Raw genomic sequence first — 26,078 nt, forward strand, 5'->3', positions numbered from 1 at the left:
CCAGCGCCCCCCCGACCCTCTCCCAGTATAAACCAGTATAAACCAGTATAAACCAGTACAAACCAGTAACCCCAAATCCCCATTTTCCCCATTTCCCCCCATTTTTAACCCTTTAACTCCCTCCTAGCCGCTCCCAATCCCCCCAAATTTCACCCCAGCGCCCCCCTGACCCCCTCCCAGTATAAACCAGTATAAACCAGTATAAACCAGGAACCCCAAATCCCCATTTTCCTTCTTTTCCCCCCATTTTTAACCCTTTAACTCCCTCCCACTCACTCCCAATCCCCCCAAATTTCACCCCAGTGACCCCCAGCGCCCCCCTGACCCCCTCCCAGTATAAACCAGTATAAACCAGTACCGCGGGCTCCAGCGTGGACCAGTACCAGAGGCGCTGGGCGTCGTCGCGCAGGTCGGGCCTGCCACAGCTGGGGCAGCCCAGGGCGCCCACGCCCCTCTCCCTCAGCCCCACGGTGAAGTGCAGCCGGAAGCACTCGGGGCACAGGGGGCACGAGCAGCCCGGCAGCCACTGCATCTGCACCAGTAGGAACCAGTAAGAACCAGTAAGGAACTGGTTTGGACTGGTTTGGTCCCAGTTTGATCCCAGTTCTATTGGGGTTAATGGCGGTGCTGCCCCCAGTGGTCACTGAGGGAATTACAGCTGCTAAAAAGCCAAACCAGTACAAACCAGTAGCTCCCAGTAGCCCCAAACCCACTCCCAGTTCATCCCAGTAAGCCCCCAGCACCCACAAACCAGTATAAACCAGTATAAACCAGTATAAACCAGTACGCTCCCACTAATGGGTTTCTATGGTGGTGCTGCCCCCAGTGGTCACTGAGGGAATTGCAGCCATTAAAATGCAAAACCAGTACAAACCAGTAGCTCCCAGTAGCCACAAAAGCATTCTCAGTTCATCCCAGTAAGCCTCCAGTAAGTCCCAGCACCCACAAACCAGTATAAACCAGTAAGGAACTGGTTTCATCCCAGTTCTATTGGGGTTAATGGTGGTGCTGCCCCCAGTGGTCACTGAGGGAATTGCAGCTGCTAAAAAGCCAAACCAGTACAAACCAGTAGCTCCCAGTAGCCCCAAACCCACTCCCAGTTCATCCCAGTAAGCCCCCAGCACCCACAAACCAGTATAAACCAGTACAAACCAGTATAAACCAGTACGCTCCCACTAATGGGTTTCTATGGTGGTGCTGCCCCCAGTGGTCACTGAGGGAACTGCAGCCATTAAAACGCCAAACCAGTATAAACCAGTTCATCCCAGTAGCCCCAAAACACTTCCAGTTTATCCCAGTAGGGCTCCAGTAAGTCCCCAGCATCCACAAACCAGTACAAACCAGTATAAACCAGTATAAACCAGTATAAACCAGTAAGCGCCCACTAATGGGTTTCTAGGGTGGTGCTGCCCCCAGTGGTCACTGAGGGAATTGCAGCCGTTAAAACGCCAAACCAGTATAAACCAGTTCATCCCAGTAGCTCCAAACCCACTCCCAGTTCATCCCAGTTCATCCCAGTAACCCCAGCCCTGAAACCAGTAACTCCCAGCAACCCCAAATGCCCTCCCAAGCCATTCCCGGTACAAACCAGTCCAAACCAGTATAAACCAGTAACCCCAAATCCCCGTTTTCCCCATTTCCCCCCATTTTAACCCTTTAACTCCCTCCCAGTCACTCCCAGTTTGTCCCAGTCCCTCCCAGTTTATCCCAGTCCCCTCCCAGTTCACCCCAGTCCCCTCCCAGTCCAAACCAGTCCAAACCAGTATAAACCAGTATCCCCAAATCCCCATTTTCCCCCACTTTTAACCCTTTAACTCCCTCCCAGTCCCTCCCAGTTTACCCCAACCCCCTCCCAGTCCCCTCCCAGTCCAAACCAGTACAAACCAGTAACCCCAAGTCCCCATTTTCCGCTTTTCCCCCCATTTTTAACCCTTTAACTCCCTCCCAGTCCCTCCTAGTTCACCCCAACCCCCTCCCAGTCCAGACCAGTCCAAACCAGTCCAAACCAGTATAAACCAGTATAAACCAGTAACCTTAAATCCCCATTTTCGCCATTTTTCCCCATTTCCCCCCATTTTTAACCCTCCCAGTCCCTCCCAGTTTATCCCCGTTCCCTCCCAGTCCCTCCCAGTTCACCCCAACCCCCTCCCAGTCCCAAACCAGTATAAACCAGTCCGAACCAGCGCTCACCAGTTGCCGGGGCAGCCCCCAGCCGCAGACGGCGCACTCGCAGCGCAGGCGCCTGCGCAGGGCAGCCCTGTCCGGGCAGGACCCCACGGCCTCCACCAGTTCCGCCAGCAATGGCTCCTGGCTGGGGGCCGGCAGCAGGCCCAGGCCCAGCTCGCGGCCCAGGCCGGCCACCAGCGAGGCCCGGCCCCAGCTGGCCACGGGCAGGGAGGCCAGGATCTGCCGGACCAGGGCCTGCGGGAAACCAGTACGGACCAGTATGGACCAGTACGGACCAGTACGGACCAGTAGGGACCAGTATGGACCATTATAAACCAGTATGGACCAGTACGGACCAGTATGGACCAGTACGGACCAGTATAAACCACTATGGATCAGTATGGACCAGTATGGACCAGTATAAACCATTATAAACCAGTATGGACCAGTACGGACCAGTACAGACCAGTACGGACCAGTATGGACCAGTATGGACCAGTATGGACCAGTACGGACCAGTATGGACCAGTACGGACCAGTACGGACCAGTATAAACCAGTATAAACCAGTACGGACCAGTAGGGACCAGTACGGACCAGTATAAACCAGTATGGACCAGTACGGACCAGTACGGACCAGTAGGGACCAGTACGGACCAGTATGGACCAGTATAAACCAGTATGGACCAGCACGGACCAGTATGGACCAGTACGGACCAGTATAAACCAGTATAAACCAGTACGGACCAGTATGGACCAGTATGGACCAGTATAAACCATTATAAACCAGTATGGACCAGTATGGACCAGTATGGACCAGTATAAACCAGTACCGACCAGTATGGACCAGTATAAACCATTATAAACCAGTATGGACCAGTACGGACCAGTATGGACCAGTATAAACCAGTATGGACCAGTACGGACCAGTATGGACCAGTATGGACCAGTATAAACCAGTATGGACCAGTATGGACCAGTATGGACCAGTATGGACCAGTACGGACCAGTACGGACCAGTATGGACCAGTATGGACCAGTATAAACCAGTATGGACCAGTACGGACCAGTACGGACCAGTACGGACCAGTATGGACCAGTATAAACCAGTATGGACCAGTATAAACCAGTATGGACCAGTACGGACCAGTACGGACCAGTATGGACCACTAAAAAAATAATTGAAACCAGTAACAAAAATCCCAAAACCAGTATGGACCAGTAAGGCCAAATTCATTCCCAGTTCATCCCAGACCCCAAACCAGTACAAACCAGTATAAACCAGTAACCCCAAACCCTCTCCCAGTCCCTCCCAGTATAAACCAGTAAAAACCAGTAACTCCTGATGCCCCTCCCAGTCCATCCCAGTTCATTCCAGTAACCCTAGACTCCATCCCAGTATAAACCAGTGACCCCAAACCCCTCCCAGTATAAACCAGTGACCCCAGAGCCCCTCCCAGTATAAACCAGTAACCCCAGAGCCCCTCCCAGTATAAACCAGTGACCCCAGAGCCCCTCCCAGTATAAACCAGTGACCCCAGAGCCCCTCCCAGTATAAACCAGTAACCCCAGAGCCCCTCCCAGTATAAACCAGTAAACCCCAAACCCCTCCCAGTCCCTCCCAGTATAAACCAGTACAAACCAGTTCACCTGCTGGTCGGCCTGGTCGAAGTCCAGCCCTGGCTCCGCCCCCTGCTGCTGACGTAGGCGGAAGGGGCGGAGCTTGATCCGCTGCAGCTCGCACAGCGCCCCCCAGTGGCTGCCCTGCTGCCGCCGCAGCGCCGCCGCCGCCGGGGCGGCCTCGGGGAAACCGAGGCTGGACAGGAGCCGCAGCTGCACCGGGACAGACCAGTTCGGACCAGTACAAACCAGTTCGGACTGGGCTGGACCAGTATAAACCAGTACAAACCAGTACAAACCAGTATAAACCCGTTAAATGCACCAAAATACCTGGTTTTTGCATTAAAATCCCATTAATGTGGACCAGTACAAACCAGTTTGGACCAGATTGGACCAGTTTGGACTGGATTGGACTGGTTTGGACTGGTTTGGACCAGTAGAAACCAGTATAAACCAGTATAAGCCAGTACAAACCAGTAAAATTCACGCAAATCCCCATTTTTTTAGACCAAAATCTTCCTAATTTGCATATTTTGGACCAGTACAAACCAGTTTGAACCAGTAAAAACCAGTACAAACCAGTACAAACCAGTAAAACCCCACCCATGCCCATATATGGCAGCTTAAACCCCGCCCACCACTTTAAGCCCCTCCCACCACCAATTTCCCCGAATTCCTCAAAAACCACAAAGCCCCGCCCCCAAAATGTGAAGCCCCGCCCCCAGTTTTTTAACAATGTTTATGTAAATTTTAAGCCCTGCCCAAAAATCCACCATTTTGGAGCCGGTTTGTGAAGCTCCACCCTTAATTTTGAAGCTCCGCCCCTAAAATCCACCATCTTGGACCCCATCTGTGAAGCTCCGCCCCCAATTTTGAAGCTCCGCCCCCAGTTTTTTACCGATGTGTATGTAAATTTTAAGCCCCGCCCCCAAAATCCACCATTTTGAAAGTGGTTTGTGAAGCTTCGCCCCAAATGTTGAAGCTCCGCCCCCGAATCCCGCCATTTTGAATTGAGATCTTTAGGCCACGCCCCTAAATGCCGCCATTTTGGGCCTAATTTGTGAGGCTCCGCCCACAACATTTTAAAGCCCCGCCCTAAAATTCCACCATTTTGTTTTCACGTCTAGGCCCCTCCCCAAATGTCGAAGCCCCGCCCCAAATGCCATCACTGTGGACTCAGGTTTTAGGCTCCGCCCCAAATTCAGCCATTTTGGATCTAAATTTTTGGGCTCCGCCCCCAAATTCCACCATCTTGGAACCGCTTTCCGCCATTTTGGACTCAAATGTTAGGCTCTGCCCACAAGATCCGCCATTTTGGAAACCGATTGTGAAGCCCCTCCCCAAAGGATGAAGCCACGCCCCCAAACTGTTCCATTCTGGGTGCAAATTTTAGGCTCCGCCCCCAATTTTTGCATCTTTAGACCCAATTTCCACCATTTTGAAGCCAAACTTTAAGCCCCGCCCCCAATTCCCACAATTTTAAGGCCAAACTTTAAGCCCCGCCCCCAATTTCCACCATTTTAAAGCCAAACTTTAAGCCCCGCCCCCAATTTCCGCCATTTTAAGCCCAAACTTTAAGCTCCGCTCCCAATTTCCGCCATTTAATGGCCAAACGTTAAGCCCCGCCCCCAATTTCCACAATTTTAAGGCCAAACTTTAAGCCCCGCCCCCAATTTACGCCATTTTGAACCATTTTTCTGCCACTTTAACCGAAATTTTAAGCCCCGCCCCGAATCCCTACCCCGACCTCCAAGCCCCGCCCCTTCTCACCTGCTGCTTCCTCCGGCCAATCAGAACGCGGCGGGCGCGGTCAAGCTGGCCCTCCCCCTCCAGCCACGCCCAGGCGGCCTCGGCCAATGAGAACGGCCCCAGGGAGGCCCCGCCCCCATTTTGGTCAGGCTCCGCCTCCAGGAGGGACTTGAGGACCCCTCCGAGGCGGCTCCGGAAGTGCCGGATTTGGGATTCGGGGCTGGGGGCGGGGCCGGAAGGTTCCGGAAGCGCAGAGAAGGGGGCGGGGCCAAGGGATTCCGGGGGGAGGCCCTGGGATTCGGCGGCCTGGGGGGAAGGGGGAGAAAATTCTGGAATAAAAACCCCAAATCCACCAAAATTTACCCCAAAATCGTGAAATTTAGGAAAATATTTTTATAAAAATCCCAAAAAGCACAAATTTCATCAAAATCTCCCAAAATCCGCCCAAAAATTCATAAAAATTCCCAAAAATTCCAAAAGTTTCCACAAAATCTCCTAAAAATCTCCAGATATTCAGAAAAAAATTACTAAAAATCCCCCAAATTTTCCTGAAATCTACGAAAATCCTGCCCCAAAAAATTCAAATAAATTTCCAAAATTCCATCACAATTTCTCCCAAAATTCACGGAAATTTAGCCAAAAATTCAGCCAAAATTGACCCAAAATTTGCCAAAAAATTCAACCAAAATTGACCCTAAAATTCACTCAAAAATTTACTCAAAAATTCACCCAAATTTAGCCAAAATTCATGGAAATTTACCTAAAAATTCACCCCAAATTCACCCAAATTCACTCAAAAATTTACCCAAAAATTCACCCAAATTTAACCAAAAATTCACACAAAATTGACCCAAAATTTGAATAGAATTCATCCAAAATTCACCCAAAAATTCAAAAGTTCACCCAAAATTTACACAAACTCACTCAAAAATTTACGCAAAAATTCAGCCAAATTTAGACAAAAAAATCACGAAAACTTACCCAAGAATTGACGCAAAATTGACCCAAAAATTCACCCAAAATTGTCCCAAATTTTGCCCAAAAATTCACCGAAAATTCACCCAAAATTTCACTGAAAGTTCACCCAAAATTCACCCAAAAATTCACTCAAAATTGACCCAAAATTTGCCAAAAAAATCACTCAAAACTCACCCAAAATTCATCCAAATTCCCCCAAATTTTCCCTCAGGTTTCCAAAAATTCCCAAATTTTAAAAAAATCCCCCAAATTTGCCCAAAATCCCCCGAATTCGCCCCAAACTCTGCTCACCCTGACGAGCTCCACCAGGCGGCGCCCGTCCTCCAGCAGCTTCCGCTGCCGCAAAGCATCGCGGGAAGGGGCGGGGCCACACCCGGAAGTGGCCTCAGCACACCCGGAAGTGCCATTTCCGGCCTCACCAGCAACACCTTCCACACCGGAAGTGGAATTCCCCGCACCGGAAGTTGATTTAGCGTCACCGGAAGTGGTATTGCCAGAACCGGAAGTGGTATTTTCCAATCCGAAAGTTAGTTTTGGGTCACCGGAAGTGGCATCCCCGACACCGGAAGTGGTGTTTCCCACACCGGAAGTTGACGCGGCCACACCGGGTGTGGTTTTGGACACACCGGAAGTGACATCGGCAGTGCCGGAAGTACATTTTGACACACCGGAACAGGCTGGGCTAGACCCGGAAGTCGCTTTTCCAGCACAGGAAGTCGTTGTGGTCACACCGGAAGAGGCGGGGCTAGACCCGGAAGTCGATTTTCCAGCACAGGAAGTCGCTGTGGTCAGCCCGGAAGAGGCGGGGTCAGAACAGGAAGTGGCAGCACCAAACCCGGAAGTAGCCGAAACAGCAGCGGGAGTGGGCGTGGTCACTGCGGCAGTGATGTCACCGGAAGGGGCGTGGTCCGCGCCGCACATCTCGCAGCGGGGGGCGTGGCCTGGGTTGAGGAAGGTGCAGCGGGGGCAGGGCCAGGGCCGGGCGGGGGCGGGGCTCGGCTGGGGCACAAAAAATCACAAATTTCAGCCCAAATTCCACATTTTTTTCCCAAAATTCGATTCTTTTGCCCTAAAATTTCCATTTTTCCTTCCAAAATTCCCAATTTCCCCCCAAAATTTGGGCTTTTAGCTAAAACTAAATTTTTTGCCTCACAAATTTTGATTTTACCCCGAAAAGTTGAATTTTTTCCTGCAAAATTCTCGATTTTTGTATAAAAAAATTCAATTTATTCTCTCTAGAAATCCAATTTTTTACCCAAAACTTCTGTTTTTCTCTTAAAAATTTAACTTTTCTCTCAAAAATTTCAGTTTTTTTAATGAAAATGTTGGGGTTTTGTAAAAAATATTCAAATTTTTGGTAAAAATATGGTAAATCTAAAGATTATCTATAAATCATACATTTAATTATATCTTTAATTACTACATAATTAATATTTATGAGAAATATACAGCAAAAATTTGATTTTAATTTAAAATTCATCTGTAATTATACCTATAATATAAATATAGCTATAATTGTACATAAATTATATTTAAACATAAATTCTGCATAAATTTTTGCATAAATTTGCATAAATTTCCCGTTTTTTGCAGAAAAATTCCATTCTTTTTAAGATGAAATTCCCAATTTCCGTTCAAAACTCCCAATCTTTCTACAAATCTCCCATTTTTTTAAACAAAAACTTCATTTTTTTGGTACCAAATTTCCGTTTTTTCACCTAAAACTCCTTTTTTTTTTTATAAAAAAACCCCAATTTTGTTTTTGAAATAAAAATTATTTTTGCATAAAATTGCCTTTTGTTATTAAAAAACCCATTTTTTAAATAAAAATCCCATTTTTTGCATAAAAACCTCAAATTTTTGTACAAAAATTCGGTTTTTTTGGTATAAAACCCCCGAAATTATTTATAAAAATCCCTTTTTTTGCATAAAAAACTCAAATTTCTGTATAAAAATCCCAAATTTTTTTATAAAAATCACATTTTTTGAATAAAAAATTCCGATTTTTGTACAAAAATCCCATTTTTTTGTATAAAAAACCTCAGATTTTGATATAAAAATCCCAATTTTTTGCATAAAACCCCCAATTTTTGTAAAAAAAACCCCCGAATTTTTCTATTAAAAAATCCATTTTATTTAATTAAAAACTTTGAATTTTTGCATAAAAATCCCACTTCTTGGTATAAAAAAACCCAAATTTTACACAAAAATTACATTTTTGATATAAAAAACTCGGATTTCATATAAAAACCCAAGTTTTGATATAAAAAACTCCAATATTTGTAAAAAATCCCATTTTTTTGGTAAAAAAAATTCAAATTTTTGCATAAAAATCCCATTTTTTTGCACAAAAACCCCCAAATTTTTTCCTAATAACCCCATTTTCCCTCTCCAACCTCCCCGTTTTCCCATAAAAATTGAATTTTTTGATCTAAAATTCCCAATTTTGATACAAAAATCCCATTATTTTCCATAAAAACCCTCCATTTTTTTCTAAAAACCCCATTTTTTCCTCTCAAACCTTCCAATTTTTAGATAAAACTTCCATTTTTTTGTATAAAAACCTCTAATTTCTTGTACAAAAATCCCATTTTTGTAAAAAAAACCCCAATTTTTGTATAAAAATCCCATTTTTTCTCATAGAAACCTCAAATTTTGGTCTAAAAATTCCATTTCTTTGGATAAAGTCCTCAATTTTTTGCATAAAAATCCCATTTTTTATATTAAAAACCTCAAATTTTTGCGTAAAGATTCCATTTTTTGTAAAAAAAATTAAATTTTTGTACAAAAATCCCATTTCTTTGTATTAAAACCAAGAATTTTGGTATAAAATTCCCATTTTTTCTCAATAAAACCTCAAATTTTCATACAAAAATCTCATTTTTTTTTGCCTAAAAACAAATTTTTCCTCCCCAACCCCCCAATTTTTATATAAAATTCCATTTTTTGATCTAAAGTTCCCAATTTTGATATAAAAAATCCCATTTTTTCCCATAAAAATCCCATTTTTTCGCATAAAAATCCCATTTTTTTCTATAAAAACCCCAATTTTTTTTCTCAAAAACCCCATTTTTCCTCTCAAACCTCCCAACTTTTGTCTGAAAATTGAATCTTTAGACATAAAATTCCAATTTTTGTCAAAAAACCCCAAATTTCTGCAAAAAAACCCCATTTTTTGGCATAAAAATCCCATTTTTTTCCATAAAAACCCCAATTTTTCACCTAAAAACTCCAAATTTTTTCCTAAAAACCCCCTTTCCCTCCCCAACCTCCCCATTTTCCTATAAAAATTCCATTTTTTGATCTAAAATTCCCAATTTTGATATAAAAATCCCATTTTTTGCCTAAAACCCCCCAAATTTCTGCATAAAAATCCCATTTTTTTCCATAAAAACCCCAATTTTTCACCTAAAACCCCCAAATTTTTTCCTAGAAACCCCATTTTTCCTCTCAAACCTCTCCATTTTTCTATAAAAATTGAATTTTTTGATATAAAATTCCCAATTTTGATATAAAAAATCCCATTTTTTCCCATAAAAATCCCATTTTTTCGCATAAAAACCCCATTTTTTCACATAAAAACCCCAAATTTTTTTCTAAACTCCCCATTTTTTCTCTTAAACCTCCCAACTTCTGTCTGAAAATTGAATCTTTAGACATAAAATTCCAATTTTTGTCAAAAAACCCCAAATTTCTGCAAAAAAACCCCCATTTTTTGGCATAAAAATCCCATTTTTTTCCATAAAAACCCCAATTTTTCACCTAAAACCCCCAAATTTTTTCCTAAAACCCCATTTTCCCTCTCCAACCACCCCATTTTCCCATAAAAATTGAATTTTTTGATCTAAAATTCCCAATTTTGATATAAAAATCCCATTTTTTGCCTAAAACCCCCCAAATTTCTGCATAAAAATCCCATTTTTTCCATAAAAATCCCATTTTTTCGCCTAAAAACCCCAAATTTTTTCCTAAAAACCCCATTTTTCCTCTTTAACGTCCCAATTTTAACATAAAAGAAAAATTTTTGGTATAAAAATTCCATTTTTTGATCTAAAATTCCCAATTTTTTAATAGAAAACCTCGATTTTTTCCCATAGAAATCCCATTTTTTTTGCCTAAAAACCTCAAATTTTCGTATAAAAACCCCAAATTTTTTCCTAAAACCCCATTTTTCCTCTCAAACCTCCCCATTTTTCTATAAAAATTGAATTTTTTGATCTAAAATTCCCAATTTTGATATAAAAAATCCCGTTTTTTCCCATAAAAACCCCAATTTTTCGCATAAAAATCCCATTTTTTCGCCTAAAAACCCCAAATTTTTTCCTAAAACCCCCCTTTTTTCTCTCCAACCTCCCCATTTTTCTATAAAAATTGAATTTTTTGATAGAAAATTCCAATTTTTGTCAAAAAACCCCCAAATTTCTGCATAAAAATCCCATTTTTTCCATAAAAATCCCATTTTTTTCCATAAAAATCCCATTTTTTCGCCTAAAAACCCCAAATTTTTTCCTAAAAACCCCCTTTTTCCTCTTTAACGTCCCAATTTTAACATAAAAGAAAAATTTTTTGTATAAAAATTCCATTTTTTGATCTAAAATTCCCGGTTTTTTTCCATAAAAATCCCATTTTTTCGCATAAAAACCCCATTTTTTCACATAAAAACCCCAAATTTTTTCCTAAACTCCCCATTTTTTCTCTTAAACCTCCCAACTTCTGTCTGAGAATTGAATCTTTAGACATAAAATTCCAATTTTTGTCAAAAAACCCCAAATTTCTGCAAAAAAAACCCCATTTTTTGGCATAAAAATCCCATTTTTTTTCCATAAAAACCCCAATTTTTCACCTAAAACCCCAAATTTTTTCCTAAAACCCCATTTTTCCTCTCAAACCTCCCCATTTTCCTATAAAAATCCCATTTTTTGATCTAAAATTCCCAATTTTGATATAAAAAATCCCATTTTTTCCCATAAAAATCCCATTTTTTTCCATAAAACCCCCAATTTTTCACCTAAAACCCCCAAATTTTTTCCTAAAACCCCATTTTTCCTCTCAAACCTCCCCATTTTCCTATAAAAATTCCATTTTTTGATCTAAAATTCCCAATTTTGATATAAAAATCCCATTTTTTGCCTAAAACCCCCCAAATTTCTGCATAAAAATCCCAATTTTTCACATAAAAACCCCATTTTTTCGCATAAAAACCCCAAATTTTTTCCTAAAAACCCCATTTTTCGTCTTTAACGTCCCAATTTTAACATAAAAGAAAAATTTTTGGTATAAAAATTCCATTTTTTGATCTAAAATTCCCAATTTTTTAATAGAAAACCTCGATTTTTTCCCATAGAAATCCCATTTTTTTGCCTAAAACCCTCAAATTTTCGTATAAAAACCCCAAATTTTTTCCTAGAAACCCCATTTTTCCTCTCAAACCTCCCCATTTTTCTATAAAAATTGAATTTTTTGATCTAAAATTCCCAATTTTGATATAAAAAATCCCAATTTTTTCCCATAAAAACCCCATTTTTTCGCATAAAAACCCCATTTTTTCGCCGAAAAACCCCAAATTTTTTCCTAAAAACCCCATTTTTCCTCTTTAACTTCCCAATTTTAACATAAAAGAAAAATTTTTTGTATAAAAATTCCATTTTTTGATCTAAAATTCCCGTTTTTTTTCCATAAAAATCCCATTTTTTCGCATAAAAATCCCATTTTTTCGCCTAAAAACCCCAAATTTTTTCCTAAAACCCCCCTTTTTTCTCTCCAACCTCCCCATTTTTCTATAAAAATTGAATTTTTTGATAGAAAATTCCAATTTTTGTCAAAAAACCCCCAAATTTCTGCATAAAAATCCCATTTTTTCCATAAAAATCCCATTTTTTCGCATAAAAATCCCATTTTTTCGCCTAAAAACCCCAAATTTTTTCCTAAAAACCCCCTTTTTCCTCTTTAACGTCCCAATTTTAACATAAAAGAAAAATTTTTTTGTATAAAAATTCCATTTTTTGATCTAAAATTCCCGTTTTTTTCATAAAAATCCCATTTTTTCGCATAAAAATCCCATTTTTCCACATAGAAACCCCAATTTTTCACCTAAAAACCCCAAATTTTTTCCTAAAACCCCATTTTTCCTCTCAAACCTCCCCATTTTTCTATAAAAATTGAATTTTTTGATCTAAAATTCCAATTTTGATATAAAAATCCCATTTTTTGCCTAAAACCCCCCCAAATTTCTGCATAAAAATCCCATTTTTTCCATAAAAATCCCATTTTTTCGCCTAAAAACCCCAAGTTTTTTCCTAAAAACCCCATTTTTCCTCTTTAACTTCCCAATTTTAATATAAAAAAAACCTTTTTTGTATAAAAATTCCATTTTTTGATCTAAAATTCCCAATTTTTTAATAGAAAACCTCAATTTTTTCGCATAAAAATCCCATTTTTCCGCCTAAAAACCCCAAATTTTTTCCTAAAACCCCCCTTTTTTCTCTCCAACCACCCCATTTTTCTATAAAAATTGAATTTTTTGATAGAAAATTCCAATTTTTGTCAAAAAAACCCCAAATTTCTGCATAAAAGTCCCATTTTTCCCCACCAAAATCCCATTTTTTCGCCTAAAAACCCCAAATTTTTTCCTAAAACCCCATTTTTCCTTTAAAACCTCCCAATTTTAATATAAAAAACTTATTTTTCATATCAAAACTCCATTTTTTGATCTAAAATTCCCATTTTTTCCCATAAAAATCCTAATTTTTTCCGTAAAAATCCCATTTTTTTGCCTAAAACCCTCAAATTTTCGTATAAAAACCCCAAATTTTTTCCTAGAAACCCCATTGTTCCCTCTCAAACCTCCCCATTTTCCTATAAAAATTCCATTTTTTGACCTAAAATTCCCAATTTTGATATAAAAAATCCCGTTTTTTCCCATAAAAACCCCCCAAATTTCTGCATAAAAATCCCATTTTTCCCCACCAAAATCCCATTTTTTCGCCTAAAAACCCCAAATTTTTTCCTAAAAACCCCATTTTTCCTCTTTAACTTCCCAATTTTAACATAAAAGAAAAATTTTTTGTATAAAAATTCCATTTTTTGATCTAAAATTCCCGTTTTTTTTCCATAAAAATCCCATTTTTTCGCATAAAAATCCCATTTTTCCACATAGAAACCCCAATTTTTCGCGTAAAAACCTCAATTTTTCGCGTAAAAACCCCAGATTTTTTCCTAAAACCCCATTTTTCCTCTCAAACCTCCCCATTTTTCTATAAAAATTGAATTTTTTGATCTAAAATTCCCAATTTTGGTACAAAAAATCCCATTTTTTCCCATAAAAACCCCATTTTTTCGCATAAAAATCCCATTTTTCCGCCTAAAAACCCCAAATTTTTTCTCAAAACCCCCTTTTTTCTCTCCAACCTCCATATTTTTCTACAAAACGGGATTTTTGGATGTAAAATTTCCTCACCTGGGGCCGGCGGGCCAGCCGGGGGCGCTCGCACACCAGGCAGAGCACGCGGGGGGCGGGGTTGCGGAAGGTGCAGCTGCGGCACTCCCAGCCCCGCCCCGGCCCCGCCTCACCTGCGGGAAAACACCCAAAATTCCCTTTTTTCACCCCAAAATAAACCCTTTATCCCCCCAAAAACATGAGGTTTTTATCCCCAAAATTTCCCTTTTTTCCTCCCAAAAATTCCATTTTTTCCCACCAAAATTTGCATTTTTCACCCCAAAAATTTGCATTTTCCTCCCAAAAAATTCCATTTTTTCCCACCAAAATTTGCATTTTTCCTCCCAAAAAATCCATTTTTTTCCTCCCAAAAATTCCATTTTTTCCTCCCAAAAATTCCATTTTTTCCCCCCAAAATTTGCATTTTTCACTCCAAAAATTTCAATTTTTTTCCCACCAAAATTTGCATTTTTCACCCCAAAAATTTCAATTTTTTCCCACCAAAATTTGTATTTTTCTCCCCCCAAATTCCCTTTTTTCCTCCCAAAAATTCAATTTTTATCCTCAAAATTTCCCTTTTTCTCCCCCCAAAAATTTCAATTTTCCCCACCAAAATTCGAGTTTTTCCCCACCAAAATGTCCTTTTTTTCCCCACCAAAATTTGAATTTTTCACCCCAAAATTTCAATTTTTTTCCACCAAAATTTCCCTTTTTTCCCCCAAAAAAATTCCATTTTTTCCCACCAAAATTTGCATTTTTCACCCCAAAATTTCATTTTTTTTCCACAAAAATTTCCCTTTTTTCCATCAAAAAACATGAGTTTTTATCCCCAAAATTTCCCTTTTTTTCCTCCCAAAAATTCCATTTTTTCCCCCAAAAAATTCCATTTTTTCCACCAAAAAATTTGCATGTTTCTTCCCAAAAATTTGAATTTTTCCCCACCAAAATTTGATCTTTTCACCCCCAAAATTTCAATTTTTTCCCACCAAAATTTCCCTTTTTTCTCCCAAAATTTCAATTTTTTCCCCCCAAAATTTGAATTTTTCACCCCAAAAATTGCATTTTTTCCCACCAAAATTTGCCTTTTCCTCTCTAAAAATTCCATTTCTTCCCACCAAAATTTGTATTTTTCTCCCCCCAAATTCCCTTTTTTCCTCCCAAAAATTCCATTTTTATCCTCAAAATTTCCCTTTTTTCCCCCGCCAAAATTCCAATTTTTTCCACCAAAATTTCCATTTTTCTCCCCAAAAATTTCAATTTTTCCCACCAAAAATTCGAGTTTTTCCCCACCAAAATGTCCTTTTTTTCCCCACCAAAATTTGAATTTTTCACCCCAAAAATTTCAATATTTTCCCACCAAAATTTGAATTTTTTCCTCCCAAGAATTCCATTTTTCTCCCCAAAAAATTCCATTTCTTCCACCAAAAAATTTGCATTTTTCTTCCCAAAAATTTGAATTTTTTCCCACGAAAATTTGCATTTTTCACCCCAAAAATTTGAATTTTTTCTACAAAAATTTCCCTTTTTTCCCCCAAAAAACATGAGTTTTTATCCCCAAAATTTCCCTTTTTTTCCTCCCTAAAATTCAATTTTTTCCCCCAAAAAATTCCATTTTTCCCCCCAGAAAATTCCATTTTTTCCACCAAAAAAATTCCATTTTTCTTCCCAAAAATTTCAATTTTTTCCACCAAAATTTGCATTTTTCCTCCCAAAAAATCCATTTTTTTCCTCCCAAAAATTCCATTTTTTCCTCCCAAAAATTCCATTTTTTCCCCCCAAAATTTGCATTTTTCACCCCAAAAATTTCAATATTTTCCCACCAAAATTTGAATTTTTCACTCCAAAAATTTCAATTTTTTCCCCCCAAAATTTGAATTTTTCACCCCAAAAATTTGATTTTTTCCCACCAAAATTTGCCTTTTCCTCTCTAAAAATTCCATTTCTTCCCACCAAAATTTGTATTTTTCTCCCCCCAAATTCCCTTTTTTCCTCCCAAAAATTCCATTTTTATCCTCAAAATTTCCCTTTTTTCCCCCGCCAAAATTCCAATTTTTTCCACCAAAATTTCCATTTTTCTCCCCAAAAATTTCAATTTTTCCCACCAAAATTCGAGTTTTTCCCCCCCAAAATTCGAGTTTTTCCCCACCAAAATGTCCTTTTTTTCCCCACCAAAATTTGAATTTTTCACCCCAAAAATTTCAATATTTTCCCACCAAAATTTGAATTTTTTCCTCCCAAGAATTCCATTTTTTCCCCAAAAAAATTCCTTTTTTTTCCACTAGAATTTCCCTTTTTTCCTCCCAAAAATTCCATTTTTTTCCCACCAAAATTTGCATTTTTCCTCCCAAAAAATTCCATTTTTTTCCCCCAAAAAATTCCATTTTTCCCCCCAAAAAATTCCATTTCTCTTCCCAAAAATTTGAATTTTTCACCCCCAAAATTTCAATTTTTTTCCACCAAAATTTCCCTTTTTTCCCCCAAAAACATGAGGTTTTTATCCCCAAAATTTCCCTTTTTTCCTCCCAAAAATTCCATTTTTTCCCACCAAAATTTGAATTTTTCACCCCAAAAATTCCAATTTTTTCCCCAAAAATTTGCATTTTTCACCCCAAAAATTTCAATTTTTCCCACCAAAATTTCCCTTTTTTCCCCAAAAAATTCCATTTCTGTCCTCAAAATTTCCCATTTTTCCCCCCAAAAACATGAGTTTTTATCCCCAAAATTTCCCTTTTTTCCCCCCAAAATTCCATTTTTTCCCACCAAAATTTGCATTTTTCCTCCCAAAAAATCCATTTTTTTCCTCCCAAAAATTCCATTTTTTCCTCCCAAAAATTCCATTTTTTCCCCCCAAAATTTGCATTTTTCACTCCAAAAATTTCAATTTTTTTCCCACCAAAATTTGCATTTTTCACCCCCAAAAATTTGATTTTTTCCCACCAAAATTTCCCTTTTTTCCCCCAAAAACCATGAGTTTTTATCCCCAAAATTTCCCTTTTTTCCTCCCTAAAATTCAATTTTTTCCCCCCAAAATTCCGTTTTTTCCTCCAAAAAATTCCATTTTTCCCCCCAGAAAATTCCATTTTTTCCACCAAAAAAATTCCATTTTTCTTCCCAAAAATTTCAATTTTTTCCACCAAAATTTGCATTTTTCCTCCCAAAAATTCCATTTTTTTCCTCCCCAAAATTCCATTTTTTCCCCCCAAAAATTCCATTTTTTCCGACCAAAAAATTTGCATTTTTCTTCCCAAAAATTTGAATTTTTCCCCACCAAAATTTGATCTTTTCACCCCCAAAATTTCAATTTTTTCCCACCAAAATTTCCCTTTTTTCCTTCCAAAAATTCCATTTTTTTCCCACCAAAAATTGCATTTTTCACCCCAAAAATTTCAATTTTTTCCACCAAAATTTGCATTTTTCACCCCAAAAATTTCAATTTTTTCCCCCAAAAAATTTAAATTTATTAAAAACAAAAATTCCCAAAAAAATCCCAAAATATTCCCTAAAAAATTCACAAAAATTCCCCCAAAATTCCAAAAAAATTCATCCAAAATTCCCAAAAAATTCCCAAAAAATTCCCAAAAATTTCTTTCAAAATACCCCAAAAATTCCCAAAAAATTCCCAAATAATTCCCAAAAATTTCTTTCAAAATTCCTTCAAAATTCCCAAAAAATTCCCAAAAAAATTCCAAAAAAAATCCAAAAAAATTCCCAAAAATTCTAAAAAATTTCCTCCAAAATTCTCAAAAAATGCCCAAAAATTTCTCAAAAATTCCAAAAAAATTCCCAAAAAATTCCCAAAAAAATCACCAAAAAATCACAAAAAATTCTCAAAAAATGCCAAAATTTTCCCCTAAAATTCCCCAAAAATTCACAGAAAATTCCCAAAAGTTTCCTTCAAAATTCCCAAAAATTTCCTCCAAAATTCCCAAAAAAATCCCAAAAATTTCTCAAAAAATTCCCAAAAAATTCTCAAAAAATTCCCAAAAAATTCCCCAAAGAATCCCAAAAGTACCCCAAAAAGTACCCCAAAATCTGCCAAAAATTAAAAATATTCCCCAAAATTCCCCCAAATCCCCCCCAAAAATCTCCCCTAAAATTCCCCAAAATCCCCCGAAATTCCCAAAATCCCAAATTTTCCCGAAATCCCCCAAATTTCCCCCGAAATCCTCCCCAACTCCGCTGCTCCCCCGTCCCGTTAGAGCGCCCCCTACCGGCCGGGAGGACCTCGCTCGCCGCGGGCACCGCGTCCGACGCCAGCGGCCACTGGGGGGCGCCAAGCAGAGACCAGTTTGGACCAGTTCAGACCAGTTTGGAACCTCCCAGTATAAACCCGTGCCCTCCCAGTGCCCTCCCAGTTAAAACCAGTTCAAACCAGTAAAAACCACTATAGACCAGTGCCCTCCCAGTGCCCTCCCAGTTAAAACCAGTTCAAACCAGTAAAAACCAGTTTAAACCAGTAAAAACCAGTATAAACTGGTTTAAACCAGTGCCTTCCCAGTTAAAACCAGGAAAAACAAGTTCAAACCAGTATAAACCAGTTTAAACCAGTTCAAACCAGTATAAACCAGTATAGACCAGCGCCCTCCCAGTTAAAACCAGTTTAAACCAGTGTAAACCAGTTTAAACCAGCATAAACCAGTGTAAACCAGTAGAAACCAGTAAAAACCCGTTTAAACCAGTAGAAACCAGTGTCCTCCCAGGGCCCTCCCAGTGCCCTCCCAGTTAAAACCAGTTTAAACCAGTATGAACCAGTTTGAACCAGTATAAACCAGTAAAAACCAGTGCCCTCCCAGTTAAAACCAGTTCAAACCAGTAAAAACCAGTTTAAATCAGTAAAAACCAGTATAAACTGGTTTAAACCAGTGCCCTCCCAGTTAAAACCAGGAAAAACAAGTTAAAACCAGTATAAACCAGTTTAAACCAGTTCAAACCCGTACAAACCAGTATAGACCAGGGCCCTCCCAGTTAAAACCAGTTCAAACCAGTAAAAACCAGTTTGAAGCAGTAAAAACCAATAGAAACCAGTGCCCTCCCAGTGCCCTCCCAGTTAAAACCAGTTTAAACCAGTAAAAACCAGTTTAAACCAGTAAAAACCAGTATAAACTGGTTTAAACCAGTGCCCTCCCAGTTAAAACCAGGAAAAACAAGTTAAAACCAGTATAAACCAGTTTAAAGCAGTTCAAACCAGTACAAACCAGTATAGACCAGGGCCCTCCCAGTTAAAACCAGTTTAAACCAGTGTAAACCAGTTTAAACCAGCATAAACCAGTGTAAACCAGTAGAAACCAGTAAAAACCCGTTTAAACCAGTAGAAACCAGTGTCCTCCCAGGGCCCTCCCAGTGCCCTCCCAGTTAAAACCAGTTTAAACCAGTATGAACCAGTTTGAACCAGTATAAACCAGTAAAAACCAATGTAAACCAGTTTAAACCAGTATAAACCAGTAGACACCAGTAGAAACCAGTGCCCTCCCAGTGCCCTCCCAGTTAAAACCAGTTTAAACCAGTATGAACCAGTTTGAACCAGTATAAACCAGTAGAAACCAGTATAAACAAGTAAAAACCCGTATAAACCAGTCTCACTTTGTCTCCTCCCAGTGCCCTCCCAGTATAAACCAGTACAAACCAGTATAAACCAGTATAAACCAGTAAAACCAGTATGAACCAGTAAAACCAGTATAAACCAGTATAAACCACTCTCACCTCATCCCCTCCCAGTAAGATCTGGGTGAAGAAGTGCGGGTTCGGGTGCTGGTTCTGGTGGGGGAGGGGAAAAACCAGTATGGACCAGTATGGACCAGTATGGACCAGTATGGACCAGTATAAACCAGTACGGACCAGTATGGACCAGTATGGACCAGTATAAACCAGTATGGACCAGTATGGACCAGTATAAACCAGTCCAAACCAGTATAAACCAGTCCAAACCAGTCACCCCAAATCCCCATTTTCCCCACATTTCCCCCATTTTTAACCCTTTTCTCCCCGTTTTTTCCCCATTTTTTCCCCATTTTCCCCCTCCCAGTCCCTCCCAGTGCCCTCCCAGTATAAACCAGTACAAACCAGTACAAACCAGTCACCCCAAACCCCAAACCAGTACAAACCAGTAACCCCAAATCCCAATTTCCCCCATATTTTCCCCGTTTTTAACCCTTTTTTCCCCGTTTTTTCCCCATTTTCCCCCCTCCCAGTCCCTCCCAGTGCCCTCCCAGTACAAACCAGTACAAACCAGTACAAACCAGTAAGAGCAGGTCCAGCTCGGCGCGCAGCACCAGCACGTCGGCGGTGACGGCGGCCACCAGCGGGGGGTGGGGCCCGTGTGGGGGAGGGGGGAAGCTCAGCCCCTCCCCCGACTCCTCGGTGTACCCCAAGAGCTTCAGCACGGCCCGGCCGCCCTGCCAAACTGGGGCTTACTGGTTTGGACTGGGACAAACTGGGAGGGGGCTGGGAGGGGGTGGGACAAACTGGGAGGGACTGGGACAAACTGGGACAAACTGGGAGGGACTGGGAGGGAGTTAAAGGGTTAAAAATGGGGGGAAATGGGGGAAAATGGGGATTTGGGGTTACTGGTTTATACTGGTTTATACTGGTTTGGGACTGGGGTTTACTGGTTTGGACTGGTTTGGACTGGTTTGGACTGGGAGGGGGTTTGGGGTTACTGGGAGGGCACTGGGATAAACTGGGAGGGACTGGGAGGGAGTTAAAGGGTTAAAATGGGGGGAAATGGGGAAAAATGGGGATTTGGGGTTACTGGTTTATACTGGTTTATACTGGTTTGGGACTGGGGTTTACTGGTTTGGACTGGTTTTTACTGGTTTGGACTGGGAGGGGGTTTGGGGTTACTGGGAGGGCACTGGGATAAACTGGGAGGGACTGGGAGGGAGTTAAAGGGTTAAAAATGGGGGGAAATGGGGAAAATGGGGATTTGGGGTTACTGGTTTGTACTGGTTTGGACTGGTTTGGGACTGGGGGTTACTGGTTTGGACTGGTTTGGACTGGGAGGGGGCTGGGAGGGGACTGGGACAAACTGGGAGGGGACTGGGACAAACTGGGACAAACTGGGAGGGAGTTAAAGAGGAAAAAATGGGGGGAAATGGGGGAAAAATGGGGGAAATGGGGATTTGGGGTTACTGGTTTATACTGGTTTGGGACTGGGGTTTACTGGTTTGGACTGGTTTGGACTGGGAGGGGGCTGGGAGGGGGTTTGGGGTTACTGGGAGCAAACTGGGACAAACTGGGAGGGACTGGGAGGGAGTTAAAGGGTTAAAAATGGGGGGAAATGGGGGAAAATGGGGATTTGGGGTTACTGGTTTGTACTGGTTTGGGACTGGGGGTTACTGGTTTGGACTGGTTTGGACTGGGGAGGGACTGGGAGGGGACTGGGACAAACTGGGAAGGACTGGGAGGGAGTTAAAGGGTTAAAAATGGGGGGAAATGGGGAAAATGGGGATTTGGGGTCACTGGTTTGTACTGGTTTGGACTGGTTTGGGACTGGGGGTTACTGGTTTGTACTGGGAGGGACTGGGAAGTGAGAAATGGGCGGGGCTTGTGGGAGTGGGCGGAGCTTAGAGGACACGGGTGTGGCTTAGGGACAGTGGGTGGGGCATAGGAGTGGGTGTGGCTTAGAAGGGATGGGTGGTGTTTAAAGCCAGTGGGTGTGGCTTAGAGGAAGTAGGTGGGTCTTTAAAAATAGTGGGTGTGGCCAGGAAGAAGTGGGTGTGGCTTAACAGGGAAGGGTGAAAGGGTGGGGCTTGGAGTGGGCAGGGCTTAGAGGGAGTGGGCGGTGCTAAGAGACAACAAACAGGATATTAAAAGGAGTGGGTGGGGCTTAGTGGGAGTGGGTGTGGCTTAGTAGGAGTGGGTGTGGCTTAGAAGAAGTGGGTGTGGTATAGAGGGAGTGGGTGAGGCTAAGAAGAAGTGGGTGTGGCTAAGCGTGGGTGGGGCTTAGATTGTGCGGGTGAATGGGTGGGGCTTGGAGAGAGGGGTGGAGCTTAGAATGAGTGGGGCTTAAAGGGAGTGGGCGGTGCTTAGAGACAGTGGAAAGGGCTATCAAAGGTGTGGGTGTGGCTGCCAGGGAGTGGGTGGAGCTTAGATAGAATGGGTGGTGCTTCAAAAGGAATGGGTGTGGCTCAGAGGAAGTGGGCGTGGCTTAGTGAGGGTGGGGCTTATAGGGAGTGGGTGGGGCTTAGAGGAAGGGGACATGTCTTTAAAAGGAGTGGGTGGGGCTAAGATGGAGTGGATGGGGCCTAGAAGGAGTGAACATGTTAAAGGAGTGGGTGGGGCTAAGACGGAGTGGGTGGGGCTAAGAGGGAGTGGACATGTTTTTAAAAGGAGTGGGTGGGGCTAAGAGGGAGTGGGCGGTGTTTAGGGACAGTGGAAAGGGCTTTCAAAGGAGTGGGCGTGGCTGCCAGGGAGTAGGTGGAGCTTAGATAGGATGGGTGGCGCTTTAAAAGGAATGGGTGTGGCTTAGTGAGGGTGGGGCTTAAAAGGAGTGGGCGTGGTTTAGAAGGAGTAGACATGTCATTATAAGGAGTGGGTAGGGCTAAGATGGTGTGGGTGGGGCTTAGAGGAAGTGGGCATGTCTTTAAAAGGAGTGGGTGGGGTTAAGATGGAGTGGGTGTGGCTTACAAGGAGTAGACATGTATTTAAAAGGAGTGGGTAGGACTAAGATGGAGTGGGTGTGGCTTAGGTGGAGTGGGTGGGGCTTAGAGGAAGGGGCATGTCTTTATAAGGAGTGGGTGGGGCTAAATGGACTGGGTGGGGCTATGAGGGAGTGGGTGGGATTTGGAGTGGGCAGGTCTTTAAAAGCAGTGGGTGGGGCTAAGATTGAGTGGGTGTGGCTTAGGTGGAGTGGGTTGGTCTTATAAGGAGAGGACATGTCTTTAAAAGGAGTGGGTGGGGCTAAGAGGGAGTGGGTGGGGCTTAGAAGGAGTAGATATGTCTTTATAAGGAGTGGGTGGGGCTAAGATGGAGTGGGTGTGGCTTAGAGGGAGTGGACATGTCTTTAAAAAGAGTGGGTGGGGCTAAGAGGGAGTGGGTGTGGCTTAGAGCTGACATGTTTTTAAAGGAGTGGGTGGGACTAAAATGGAGTGGGTGGGGCTTAGAGGGAGTAGACATGTCTTTATAAGGAGTGGGTGGGGCTAAGATGGAGTGGGTGTGGCCTAGAGGGAGTGGGTGGGGCTTAGAAGGAGCAAGGGGCACCAAAAATCAGCTTTTTGAGTCAAAAAAAAATCAAATTTTTAGTAAAAAATAGCAGATTTTTTTTTTAAATTCCAGATTTTTTGGGGGAAAAGAGGAGATTTTGGGAATATTTTCTGGGAATGCTGACCTGGATGGCTCCCACGGTGGATTTGAAGACGGGGTTGCCAAACCTGACCCCCCTCCAGTGGCGGGGCGGGCGGGGGCTGAGCAGGTTGCGGCCGTACTTTTCCAGAATGTTCAGCGCCGTCCTCAGCTGCTCCAGGCCACGGGGGAGACCGCCAGGGTTCTGGGGAAAGAGAACATTCCGGAATTTGGGGGAACGGAAAAAAAAATTTGGGGAAAATCAGTGGAAGTTTGGGGAAAATCGGTCGGAAAATGGGGGAAATGTGGGGTAAAAATGGGGAAAAATGCAGGAAAAAAAGCAGAAAAAAATCCCCCCAAAGTAAAAAAAAATCACAAGAATAGTTCAAAAAGATCCCCAAAAAATTATCAGAAAATTTTAAAAATTTCCTTAAAAAATCTCCCCAAAAATGCCCCAAAAAAAGCCAAAAAACCTCTAAAAAATCAACCAAAAAGTGCCCAAAAATAGTTTGAAAAATCCCATTAAACACTTTTAAAAATCACCCAATAAATCTTAAAATGTAATTTTAAAAAAATCTGATAAAATGCTTTAAAATGTTTTAAAATCACAAAAAAATCCCCAAAACAACCCCAAAAATTAGCAAAAATATCACGAAAAAAGCCCCAAAAAAATCAACAGAAAATGCCCTAAAAAATTACCAAAACTCAAACAAAAAATCCCAAAAAGCTCTAAAAGTCTCCAGAATCCCATAAAAACCCTAATAAAGCCCAAAATATAGTGATATAATCCCTAAAAATTCACTAAAAATCCCATAAAAATCGCATCAAAACCATTAAAAATCACAAAAAAAAACCCAAAAATATTTAAAAATTCCCTAAAAATACCAAAACTCCCACAAAAAATCCCAAAAAAGCTCTAAAATCACCAGAGTCCCATAAAACCCCTAAAAAAGCCCAAAATATAGTGATATAATCCATAAAAATTTACTAAAAATCCCATAATTATCGCATCAAAACCATTAAAAATCACAAAAAACCCCCAAAAATATTTAAAAATTCCCTAAAAATACCAAAACTCCCACAAAAAATCCCAAAAAAGCTCTAAAAATCACCAGAGTCCCAAAAAAAACCCTGAAAAAACCCAAAATATAGTGAAATAATCCCTAAAATTTACTAAAAGTCCCATAAAAACCGCATCAAAACCATTAAAAATCACCAAAAAATCCCCAAAGAAATATTAAAAAATTCCCTAAAAATACCAAAACTCCCGCAAAATTTCCCAAAAAAGCTCTAAAAATCACCAGAGCCCCATAAAACCCCTAATAAAGGCCAAAATATAGTGAAATAATCCCTAATTTTACTAAAAATCCCATAAAATCACATCAAAACCATTAAAAATCACCAAAAAATCCCCAAAGAAATATTAAAAAAAAACCTCATCAAACCCTCAAAGAATCCCTAAAGAACTCCTTAAAAATCCCATAAAAATCCCATAAAAGTCCTATAAAATCCAAATAAAACCTCATAAAACCCCTAAAAAATCCCAAAAAAATCTCATAAAACCCCTAAAAAAAACCCCCAAATATCACAAAAAAAAAAAAACAGAAAAAAAATCCCATTCAACCTTTAAAAAAACCCATAAAAAACCCAAATAAATCGGATTTTTTACCCATTCCAGGTTGTCGCAGAGGATGCGTTTCCCCTGCAGGTGTTTGAGTTTCTGGGTCGGGGGCAGCGGCAGCCGCAGCACCGGGCGCAGCTCGGGGGGCTCGGCCTCGGCCGGGCAGCGCAGCAGCGCCTCCTCCAAGGCGGCCCGCAGATCCTGAGGGGAAAACGGGGGGAAAAATGGGAATTTGGGGGAAATTTGGGGGTTTTGGGGGGAAAAAATGGGAATTTTGGGGGTTTTTTAGGGTGGTTTTGGGGGGTTTTTTGAGAGGCTCGGCCTCAGCCGGGCAGCGCAGCAGTGCCCCGTCCAAGGCGGCCCGCAGAGCCTGAGGGGAAAATTTGGGAATTTTAGGCAAAAAATGGGAATTTTGGGGAAATTCGAGGGTTTTGGGAAAATTTAGGGAATTTTGGAGCTTTTTGGGGGGATTTTGGGGTTTTTTTTTCGGGTGGTTTTGGGGGTTTTTTTGAGGGGCTCGGCCTCAGCTAGGCAGCGCAGCAGTGCCCCTTCCAAGGCGGCCCGCAGATCCTGAGGGGAAAATTTGGGAACTTTAGATAAAAAATGGGAATTTTGGGGATTTGGGGAAAAATTAGGGAATTTTAGAGGTTTTGGGGGGGATTTTGGGGTTTTTTTAGGGTGGTTTTGGGGGTTTTTTGAGGGGCTCAGCCTCAGGTAGGCACTGCAGCAGCGCCCCGTCCAAGGCAGCCCGCAGATCCTGAGGGGAAAATTTGAGAATTTAGGCAAAAATTGAGAATTTTGGGTAAATTCGGGGGTTTGGGGAAAAATTAGGGGATATTGGAGTTTTGGGGGGGATAATGGGGTTTTTTTAGGGTGGTTTTGGGGGTTTTTTTGAGGGGCTCGGCCTCAGCTAGGCAGCGCAGCAGCGCCCCGTCCAAGGCGGCCCGCAGAGCCTGAGGGGAAAATTTGGGAATTTTAGGCAAAATATGGGAATTTTGGGGAAATTCGGGGCATTGGAGAAAATTTAGGGAATTTTAGAGTTTTTGGGCGGGATTTGGGGGTTTTTTTAGGGTGGTTTTGGGGGGTTTTTTGAGGGCTCAGCCTCAGCTAGGCACTGCAGCAGCGCCCCTTCCAAGGCGGCCCGCAGATCCTGAGGGGAAAATTTGGGAACTTTAGGCAAAAAATGGGAATTTTGGGGATTTGGAAAAAAATTAGGGAATTTTAGAGGTTT

General features: G+C 41.4%; 1 protein-coding gene across 1 annotated transcript in view; it reads right to left on the reverse strand.

Annotated features, from left to right (window-relative positions):
* Positions 1-149: 149 nt before the first annotated feature.
* Positions 150-26,078, reverse strand: part of RNF31 (ring finger protein 31) — a 29,012-nt gene continuing 3,083 nt past the window's right edge. Inside the window, exons 3-14 of the mRNA XM_038126498.1 lie at positions 24,896-25,048; positions 23,273-23,431; positions 20,184-20,339; positions 19,648-19,701; positions 18,159-18,210; positions 13,969-14,081; positions 6,804-7,511; positions 5,556-5,840; positions 3,816-3,998; positions 2,191-2,421; positions 359-532; positions 150-173 (exon numbers count right to left, since the gene is read on the reverse strand). Of these exons, the coding sequence (XP_037982426.1) occupies positions 150-173; positions 359-532; positions 2,191-2,421; positions 3,816-3,998; positions 5,556-5,840; positions 6,804-7,511; positions 13,969-14,081; positions 18,159-18,210; positions 19,648-19,701; positions 20,184-20,339; positions 23,273-23,431; positions 24,896-25,048 (2,292 nt within the window). The remainder of the gene's footprint in view (positions 174-358; positions 533-2,190; positions 2,422-3,815; positions 3,999-5,555; positions 5,841-6,803; positions 7,512-13,968; positions 14,082-18,158; positions 18,211-19,647; positions 19,702-20,183; positions 20,340-23,272; positions 23,432-24,895; positions 25,049-26,078) is intronic.

Source organism: Motacilla alba, unplaced genomic scaffold (genome assembly GCF_015832195.1).
Source record: "Motacilla alba alba isolate MOTALB_02 unplaced genomic scaffold, Motacilla_alba_V1.0_pri HiC_scaffold_35, whole genome shotgun sequence".
NCBI classification, from domain to species: Eukaryota; Metazoa; Chordata; class Aves; order Passeriformes; family Motacillidae; genus Motacilla; species Motacilla alba.